The 10,598-nt window shown below is 35.5% G+C and overlaps 1 protein-coding gene across 3 annotated transcripts in view; it reads right to left on the bottom strand.

The window, feature by feature from the left end:
* Window positions 1-4,513: 4,513 nt before the first annotated feature.
* GNAI1 (G protein subunit alpha i1) overlaps window positions 4,514-10,598 on the bottom strand; it is a 33,100-nt gene continuing 27,015 nt past the window's right edge. For 2 of the 3 annotated variants that reach the window (XM_082280981.1, XM_082280983.1), the window contains exons 6-9: window positions 8,835-8,964; window positions 7,476-7,629; window positions 6,385-6,599; window positions 4,514-6,283 (exon numbers count right to left, since the gene is read on the bottom strand). In XM_082280981.1, the coding sequence (XP_082137107.1) occupies window positions 6,409-6,599; window positions 7,476-7,629; window positions 8,835-8,964 (475 nt within the window). In that variant the 3' untranslated portion in view covers window positions 4,514-6,283; window positions 6,385-6,408. The remainder of the gene's footprint in view (window positions 6,284-6,384; window positions 6,600-7,475; window positions 7,630-8,834; window positions 8,965-10,598) is intronic. The other variant, XM_082280982.1, reaches the window with a different exon arrangement.

Genomic DNA, 10,598 nt, shown 5'->3' with positions numbered 1-10,598 from the left:
CAACACTAAAATATCTGGTGAAGCCAAAACTCATTCAAGACTAGTAAACTATTATTCTGCAGCTCTAGCAGCATTTCTTTCTGGTGCAGCTTTTAACTAGAGGGAGAAAGATCTTGAATGACTGAGAATCTGGATAGGACAACAAGCTCCAAGATTAAGCGTCCAACATACCAACAGCTGTCTCCTAGCAGCACCCAAATACATCACCTCTACTTGTAAAACTGCATTAAACCGTGATAGGACTCAAATACAAACTTAACAGACATCAGAAGTGCAGCTGTGTCCCTCCTCCTCCACCTCTATTCACTCTGCTGAAAAGTGCTTCCTGTCTTCTCTCCAGGAGGATCAAGGGTGCCTCCTGCCCATTTCTTTTTGCTGAGTAGCTCAGAACCCCTTCCCTCAATATATGGAAGATCAGGCTACCTGGGCCTTTAACACACAGACATCAACAGCTGCACCTGGGAAAGGGATGAGTAGCTGAGCAACTGCAAATACCTCACTGTTACTTCCTCATGATTAGAGCTCCACACAACAAAAGCATGCAAAAACATACCAAAAAAACAACTTCATGCCATGACACCCTCTCAAAGCTGCTTTCTTCAAATGCTGGACAGAGCTGTGAAGATCATCGCTGAATATTTTCTTTAATGTTTTCCCAGAACTAAAATCTCATGTGCCCGACTGACTACAAACATCTTGAAAATGGTTTTTTGTCTCAGCAGATCATAAAATTTATGACTTTCTTCCATTCCTTAGAGTCAGAGGGCCAAAGACTGAGAACTTTACAAAGAATTAAGTTAATAGGTAGAAAAATAAGGCAAACTAACGACATTTAAGCCAAACCAACTTAGCCATGAAAGATACTGGCAGAATCTATATGCAACAACTTCAGAATTTTATCAAACGTACTCACCTCCATGTGCAGTCCCTAACAAATTTAACTTTTTTTCCAATAATCTGTCTGGAACTAAGAAAGATTAAAATCACATTTTTGTTGAAGGCCAAAAATAGTAGAAAGGTCATCATTACTGGATGTAATGAAGTATTCTTGCTGACTTACAGACCTACAGGCCAAATTCACATCTTCAACATGTTTTAATGTTTACAACAGTAAAATTACAACGTAATTTTGATTTTTTCTTGGTTGTTAGTGTTCAGTTTTACATTCTAAATTATGCAGTTGACAACTACAGATATTTGTTTTTAAAAATTCACCTTTAATTCTTATTAAGAAGAATAGAAGTGTAAGTTTTGGCAATTCACACCAAATCAAAGTTAATAGTATTCTCACAAGAATATTCTGTGTTTTAGTAACAAAGCTCTTGATGAAAGTTAGACAAGGTATTGTAGGTTTGTGATTTATGGAATCAAAAGAGGAATAGCTTCATCTTTGTTTTAATCTATCAAAAAAAATCATGACTTACAGGACAAGTATTAGCATTTTTTAATCGAAACAATTTAGCATTCTCAGGATGACAGTTTCATAGGGTTTTTAGAATAGATTTTGTGGCTTGGTTATTTATTCACATTTCAAGAGAATCATGACACTGGAACAGAGGAAGAGTGAAAATTTGTGACCGTAACTCACCATATTTTTTTCACAGGAAGATTACAGTTCCTGAGACAAATTATTATGAAACTATATACAAAACTGCTGTTTTATTCATTTGATTTAGTCTAGAAAACTGTTACTTCATTCTGACAAAGAACAAAACCGTCTAGAAGTATGTTTCTATTTGCAATGTGTTTCCCACTCAGTCACTTGTACTGTACTCAGTGCATTCTGATTTTGTAGACAGGAGGACACTTGTTTGTAAGAGGTATTTGCGATGTGCTTGGTGTCATGTTGTAAGGACTTCTGATCAGCCTGTGAATCATTGTGGAACTTACTGTAAGCTACAGAACTGAAAAGCTTCACCTGCTCAGGGTTCCTGATTTCCTAGACTTTTCTTCGTGCTCTTCAATACAAACATATGCAGTTTTAAATACACTTACTTTCTAATCAATCTGCATATTCTTACATTACCATACTAATAATAATCTTACATCAGGCATCTGCATATTCTTGATCTGCAAAAGAAAGTACATATCAGCATATTCTGCAGGATTCAAGGTACCCATTCCTCAGATGTCGACACAAATAGCACAACCCGTGAGGGAAAGCACAGTGATACCACCTCTTCCCAAACTTCTCAGTAAGTGGGAGGACAGAAAAGGAGGGAGACTAAAGACTTAGGTATAGCTGGGAACAGCTAGTTCTGTGAAGCTGCAGTGAGTTCCAGTGACAATGTATTTGGTCTTAAATGTCTTTTGTTCCATTGCAATTAAAACCAGTCAAATTTCAGATAGCACATTCTGATCAGTACATCTTTGCATGCATAAATCTTTCTTTTGTAACAGATGCTCTGAAATTCCTTTCAGAATTGACACACAGTGCTAAAAAAATACAGTTCTACTACAGAAGTGTGTTTCTACACTGTGGGCTCAACTTTTTCCTGTCCCAATACTCAGAAGGGAGTGTGACCAAAAATGGTATAGCATTACACTATCCCATAGATAGATCCCAACCTATTGACTGCACTTTTAAAAGTAAGTCTAACTATGCCTTAGATCAAGTAAATTATTCCTACTGCTCAATAATCCTGATCTCTGTTGTGTCAGGTACCAGTCAAAGTTTTCTCACTACCACAAAAAAGAAAACACAAGCAGAGCAAACCAGCCAGAAACACCGTGTCTGGAATCATGACCAACTTTGAAAAGCACTGCTTCTAAATACACTAAGGACAAAAAGCTTCATAAATGCATTTTAACTCAGCCATTTTTAAGTACAGCATATTTTCATGACTTGGAAATACAAATGAGTAAAATACTGGAGCTAGGTCCCTCTATGTCAAGCCAGCTTCTTTGAAAGAACTCCAGGGACAAAAACACAAAATAGTTTTCCTGCACCTAACAAAACTGAAATTTCAATATTACTGTTCATCACAGTCCAAAAACCCGATACTTGCGCAAGAACTACAAGCACTGCTTATAGTTCCATGACTGATTAAGCTCCTCTTTTACCAGTTTCATCTTCCACATTCACAGCCCATGAATGCACTTGCATGGGCTGTGAGTTATTCAAGGTTTTTAAAGACTTCTGTTGCACCTCCTACACCTTTTAAAAAATGAAATAGAGTCAAGGCTTTGAAGCTTTTAAGCCTGGCATTACTCTTTGACCCGCAGGATCTTAGTTATTAATATGAAGTAAAGCAACTTCAAGAGACATTCACACAGTAGGATAGCCAGCATCCTGGCAGGGTTTCCTTTTTGCTTGATTTGAAACAGACAATTATCTTTTAATTTTCCCCAATTCTGAAAGCACACCAGCCACCATGCTGTTCAGCCTGCTGCAGATGGATCTCTTTTGCTCTCTAAGGTTTTACGTAGATTTTAAATCATGAAGATGCTAATTGCCTACATGGAACCAGAAACAGCAATCCAGCAAATGCTATATTGTTCCCATACTGTGATCCTGGACCTTGTTTTAGTTAATGGTTACTACATTTAATACCAAATTAACTCCAGATTCCATAGGTCGTGTAATGAAGCCAAATAGCAAATTTTCCAAACCACCCTTCCACTGTGTTAAGCCTCTTAAAAATAGCTACATGTTTAATGACAGCTGCATTTTACTGAGACTTCAACCAGACACATCCACAAGACCATGGGGGCTGAAGTCACCACAAAGGTCTGATTTTTTAGATACACTACATTTACAACAACCTGAAGGAATTTCTAAGATAATAGAGGGAGCTTCCTTGTGTAACGCCAGAGAAAGCGGTTTGCCTGCACACTCCGTAAGAAGAAATGAGAGGAAGGGGGAACTGGAAGAGAACGGAGCTCAGGCTGCTGAGGGCCAAGACTGTCCCGCAGACAGTGGTGCACCTGCAGCATTTCCTCTGTGTTCTGCAATGCCCTGAAGGAGAAGCAGGCTCCTGATGGAAGAGAGGCGCAGTGGAGCCTTATTACAGCTGCAGTGAAAAGTAAGAGTGTGGCTCCCACCACAACTGCATGCAAAATCTAGCTTTTCCTAGAGAAGTGGGCTAGGCTGACAACTTTATCTCTGGAGAAAGACTGATCAACCAGTGCAGCACATCCACATGGAAACATCCCTGCTGGCTACCCATCAGGTCAGAAAAAACAAGATTATCTGTGGACTAGCAAGCAAAATCAATTCACAATTTTGTTCTGTGTTAAGATACGAATAAACCACTAGTTGAGAAATTCCAAAAATTCTCCAACTGAAGGTGCTGGGAAAAATGGTAAAGGAAAAATATTAATTAATTAATAATTAATGCTTCTAGCACAAAGTTTTTACATTTACTCTTAACTTCCTATCTTCTCACTTTTACTACCTATTTACCTCCACAGAATGGATGCAAAAAGATTTCCATCAGCACATTTAATGAAAAACATTTCTTTCAACCAAGGCACAAAATTTCAATTTATTTAATTTGATTAATCCCAATTTTTTGTTTTACATTAAGTACAAAAAACCAGCTTGAACGTAGGTGTAAATACAATTCCACAAAGTAGTTCAGTGAGATTTAAAATCATATCCAGAACTGTAAAGCACAATTAAAAGCAGCCCAGGATATACAGATTGCTTACCATAACTGCTGAAAGAGCTCATGATGTATCAACATATTTAACGACCTCCAGCAATAAGTTATCTCCTTTCTAATCTTTCATTTAAAATGCATTTACCAATTCTGTACCTAACAAACAAAGCACTGAAGAATGAGAAGTGCAGGTAAGTTTTACTCAAGCAGAGGCCTAACTTAAACACATACACAATCAAAAATTAAACAACAGAACAATGACCTCAATATTTTGAGCATGTCTAAGAACATAAATGCTAAGATAATACAGAAAAATAGCCACAGGTTCCAAGACTTATTTACTTCTCAAAGAACGTATGGTGTACTGTAGCTGCCTGAAATATTTTAACAATTATAGAAAATTGTATCTCCGGGTTTGGTACGTTTGTGTTTTCTAGATGACAACATACATTTAAGACAACCATCAGCTTATTTACAGTTAGAAGCTTATTCCTTTTAAAATCTGTATTAAAAAAATCAGTTTTGGCACTATCCCTAAGGCAATGGATGATATGTACCTAAGATAGCAAATCACATAATGAAAGCATAACCAGAAGAAAAACATCTTTAACTTAAAAGAAACTGTGAGGCTATAATTAAAGATAAAATTAAAGAATCAGGACTTCTAAGTCACTAAAACGCCCTATCCAAAATACTGAAGATTCTTGCTATATGCAACAGGAAATTGCTTCAATTTCTGAAGTCCCTGTGCCTTGTTTTGTGGGAGAACCCAATATTTCTATGGTTATTAAGTTGTCCATCTAGTTTTATTACCAGAAAATAGCAAAAAGTTAAAGGAGAACATGAACTTATGTTTTAAGTAAGCAGAAAAAACATTACTCTGAAGTCTAGCCTTTGCTAACTGTCTATTTAAAAAAACCCCAAAGGTAACTTTTCCATTCACTCCACTGAGTAAAGACCACAGCATCAAATTTTTTTATTGATATGAATAGTTTTAACAACTTCCTTTTTGCATTTCCATCAGCTTCAGTGATAACTGACCCTTAAACATTTATTTCCCAGTGCTGCCACATTTCCACTGCAAAGACAGCAAGCCTAGATTTCATAAACTGTGGATTTCATTTAAATTTTAAAATAATCTTTGCATTTATCCTAAATTTATAAAAAGATTATTTTTCAAAACTTAAGGCAAAAAACAAGTTTATTGGTTATGTTTCTTTAAGTCTGAGAAGGTCTATGAGGCTGTTTAAATATCAAAAAAGCTAACGCCATATACAGTATTACCAACAAAAACAAAGAGTAAGGCAGCATGCACCCTTAAGATGAAAAGAAAATTTAATTTTACAAGATGTTTAAATAATCCAAAGGCAAAAAGTGTCTGTCTCCTCTAAGAGTATCTTCATAAAACAAGGAAATTTTAGAGGAATGTTTTAGAGGACATCAAGTTACTAAAATATTCCGTTCAACGTTTATACAAATACATTACTACAATTGTAAGTTTACATACAATCAACTGACATCTCAGTGTTAACTAATTACTTAAATTTACAAGACAAACATAAATAAAGCTGTTAAAACAGGCAAGTACAGTACTGATCTATCATTCAGCACAATGCATTTTGTACTTCTTTCACCTTGAAAAGAATCAGATTAGAATTGTGCGAAGTCAATCTTCAAACCTAAAAATAAAATAAAAGAGAATTAAGTATATCTATGCAGGTTTTACACAGCATGGGTATATTCCAAATGTTTAAGTCCTGTTTTCAGGCATGTAATTTACCATTTAACAACCTTTTGTCTGTTCTCAGAAGAGGCCACAGTCTTTAAGGTTATTTTTAATAATGACATCAGTTACAGCATCAAAAACAAACTGCACATTTTTTGTGTCTGTGGCACATGTGAAGTGAGTGTAGATTTCCTTTGTGTCTTTTCTCTTGTTCAGATCTTCAAACTGACACTGAATGTAAGCAGCTGCTTCTTCATAAGTGTTTGACCCTAGAAGAAGAAAATTGCTCAGTAAGCAGGTTTCCAACAGAGGAAGAACAAGATGCACACTATCTGTGAAGGAACTGGTTCTTTGGAAACAGTTTACCTAAACCTGAAGAAGAGTAATTCCACAGCCATTGCTTTAAGATAGCACTAAAAAAAACTTTTGGATGCATTTTTAAGAATAAAAACTTAGCAACCAATTCAGTTCCAGGTGCAGGAATAGTCTTTCCATGTACTTCAGTGCCAGAGAACAAGTCATTAATGACCCGTCACTTTGCTAGATAAGGATATTTTGTTTCCTTCATTCAAGTTATGTGCTTTCAAATTTTATGTTTTTAAAAGGTTTGGGGTTTTCCCACACTCAAAAGACACTTGGCATACACATTTTTCCTAAGCTTTTTACCTCCAACATGCTATTTTCTCTACAATGCAGTAGTCTGAAGTTACAGTGAAAATTACACATAAAAATGCTGACCTGTTAAATGAATTCATTCTCCTTTGCTATGTATATCCTGAATAAGCCACATGTCAAAATGTATGTACACTCCCTGTTCAAAAAACTCTCATGTATCTCAGGAATCCCTACTTATATCGAAGTACAAAAGTAAGAGAACATCAAAAATAAGAATGGGCTAAATAAACAAGCCTCAATAGTTGCAGCAGTAACATATAAATGCTATCAGTGGACCAGCATTATTTCATCTGGATAAAAAGGCTTAAGCACTATTTTATTTGTGATCCATAAAAAGAACTCCCCATCTTAAACCTTAGGTCATATAAATATTTTAGATGCCTAGAGTTACACAGCTCCTCATGATCTGTGCATCAAAAACTATGTATTTAACAAAAAACCTCCTTGATATCTGCACACCCCTCCAATACCTGCATATTCAGGGTAGCAAATAGTGAGAGGACTTCTTTTGATTTTTTCTTCAAAAAGATCTTTCTTGTTCAGGAATAGAATAATAGAAGTGTCTGTGAACCATTTATTGTTGCAGATACTGTCAAACAATTTCATGCTCTCATGCATCCGATTCTGTAATTGAAAAAAAACCCAGTCACTTTGTATTTTATCAGACTTCAGTAGTAAAATCAGGATACATATTTTTGATTAGTTACAAATGAACCAGTTACAAATCTTAGTTTTTAGCAAACAAAATCACATTTTACTGCAGGGAAATAGAGAGAGGCCAAGACTACCACAAAGATCACTTCCACCAGCAGGGTTTAAGCAAGTACTTTTTCTCATTTCCAGGTTTAAGTTTTTAACATTACAGAAATTTTTAGTGTTTTTTGCCATTTTGCAGTACAGATATTCTACAAGAATTGCTGAGTTACCTGAATTTGTCTTAACACTGATTAGATCTTCTGGAAATTGAAAATAAATTCTGCACCTAGCTGATATTCCAGAATAAGGAAAGAAGTTCTACAAAACTAGAGAATCAAGTAAGCAGGTATTTTAACTCTTACCATAATATTTAACTCTGTAGAAAAATTATCCAACATATAAGTACTTTGGCCAAGTTCCAGTCATTTAAGTAGCAGGATACTAGCTATGACCTTCTGTGACTACATTTGACTTGAAAGGTTTTCTTATTTCTCTGTCCTCCCCAAATTATATTTTATAGAATGTCGCAGATCACAAGGAAGAGCACAAGAGTCTGTTAATGAGTCACACATAAGAGGTAAGCATCACTTCAGATGACTCAAGACAGTAAAATGCCCCCTGTGCACAGTGACACAGAAGGAGTAAACTTGAAAGAGGAAAAAGGAACCAAGGGTGTTGGAAAGGAAAAGGAAGAGAAACATTTCTGAAACTATGACAAGAGACTGGAGAAACACAGTTAGAAAGAAACAAAAACTGAAGACTGAGGAAGGAAAGGAAAACAAAATGTAGTAAAGCAGATACAGGTAAGTAAAAAAATTTCTTTCCATGTACTTCTAGCATCCATAAAGAGACCAAAATGTGCATTACTGACAATGAATCCTCATTAATTTATGGCTCCTATAAAACATGAGAAGTGTAGCTAAAAGAATATTTGTCTTTTAATATTCCTTCTGAGAATATGAGGAAATACTCTGGAACCCAAAAGCATGACTTGCATCACCATTTCACTGAGAAAGCACAAACCCCATACATCTTATAAAGCAGTAATACTTCAAAAGACCCATTTATAGCTCTCCTTCCAAGCTTAGCTTCTATCCAACAACTATTCCCTTCTTCAACATTAGGGTACTTGCCATTTCCTCATCTTCAGCCAAGACCAAGTCATAATCACTTAGTGCCACACAAAAAATAATTGCTGTGACACCCTCAAAACAATGAATCCACTTCTTCCGCTCTGATCTTTGGCCTCCAACATCAAACATTCTGCAAAACAGAAGTACAAAGTAGGGAATGAACTTTGGAATTTCTAGCTTTCTGAACATTAACCAGCAAAATCTGGAATTATCAGCTGTGTAAGTCTGAGAACAACATCTTAAAAAGAAAGCAAAAATCCCTGTATCCCTGCATTAATTACTATTTTTCTCAGTATAAACCTCAATTTTAATAAAGCCTTAAAAGTCTTCTTATACATTTTAGAGAACAAGAGAATGTATGATGTGAAAGATAAACAAAATTAATTATTTACAATATTTTATTTCATTAACAAAGTTAATTATAACCTGTATAAAATAAAGAGTTAGCTTTACTAAAAAGTCTAAAATGATAAAAGATACTGATCAACAACATGGACTCTCAATCCTGGTGAGTTTTAGCTCCTCTCTTTTCTAAATCAAATTACAACTTAAATCTATTCTTCAACTGGCCATGTTTAAATAGGCTATTTTTTTAAGAGATTATCTTGGAAGACAAAATAAGCATTAACATAGTAAAAATAACCACCATTTTCCCTCTAATAAATGCGTTTTCTGGAAATGCAATTAGGTCTCACATATGACACACTTACTGAAGCTGACTTGTACTTTTTACTATCCCCCTTTCCTGTTTTCCTTGAGTTGTAACCTTGCAAGGGCAGCGCAGGTAAAAAATCCCACCAATTTAATGTTAGCGCACTACACAAACCCTGTAAATTGCACTTGAAGGGATTCAATTACAGTTGGTATTTTTAGGTATCTTAGTGTTCCAAGTTGGTAGATATTAATTTGAAAAACAAACACAGTAAAAGTAAGTAGAGAAGGAAACAAATTAGACAAAAAAGAAAGAGCCTTTGCTTACTCATGGAAAACTGTCAGAAACACTGTAACCTCTGACAAGGTTGGGTGAACAACTGCCAAGTGACAATGCCCACTGTCCTTTTAATATTCTACACCGAGATAATGCCATGTTAAAAACACTTGAAAGATTATTTCTGATGAAAAAAAGGAAAGATATTCCTGCTCCTTACCTTCAGAAATATATCTGAAGGGAAGTCTTTGGATATCACCCTATACAAATGTAAGCCAGCCACCTACTACTCCTACTTAGTTCTCAAACTATCAGCAATGGCTGTACCCATAGAAGATACTTTATACTTGCATACCTTAATAATGAATCCCTTAAATTTTAGTAATTACTCCTGTCAATTTTAATGCTATGCTTTATAACTTTATACTGAGACCTGAATTTCCATAAGAATTAACACTTGTACAAAAAAAGTATTATTTGAACACAAAAGTAGTAAATAATCAGACTCAACTTTTGGACTAGTCTAAAGAAACAGGATGAAGATGACTTGGTATTTGCATTTTGGATTGAACCAATAATCAAAGCTATGCTAAGCGCTTTATAGAGAAGACTGAATTGAGGCTCAATCTGAAAGAATCTAAACACACACAGCAGAACAGGAAAGAAAAGATCATGAAAAAAAATGATCCTGTGCAGCTAGTCATACTTCTGTACCCTTGTCTTGGTATAATCGAGCCTTTCATGCCTTTGCTTCATCTTAAAAGCTCTTTTCAAGGTTATGTAAGAGTGTACTTCAAGCCCTCCCAATAACTCATTAAGCCTATTGCCTAAGGCAC

This window comes from Coloeus monedula (assembly GCF_965178545.1).
Source record: "Coloeus monedula genome assembly, chromosome: 4".
NCBI classification, from domain to species: Eukaryota; Metazoa; Chordata; class Aves; order Passeriformes; family Corvidae; genus Coloeus; species Coloeus monedula.
This window is presented reverse-complemented; position numbering and strand designations above follow the sequence as displayed.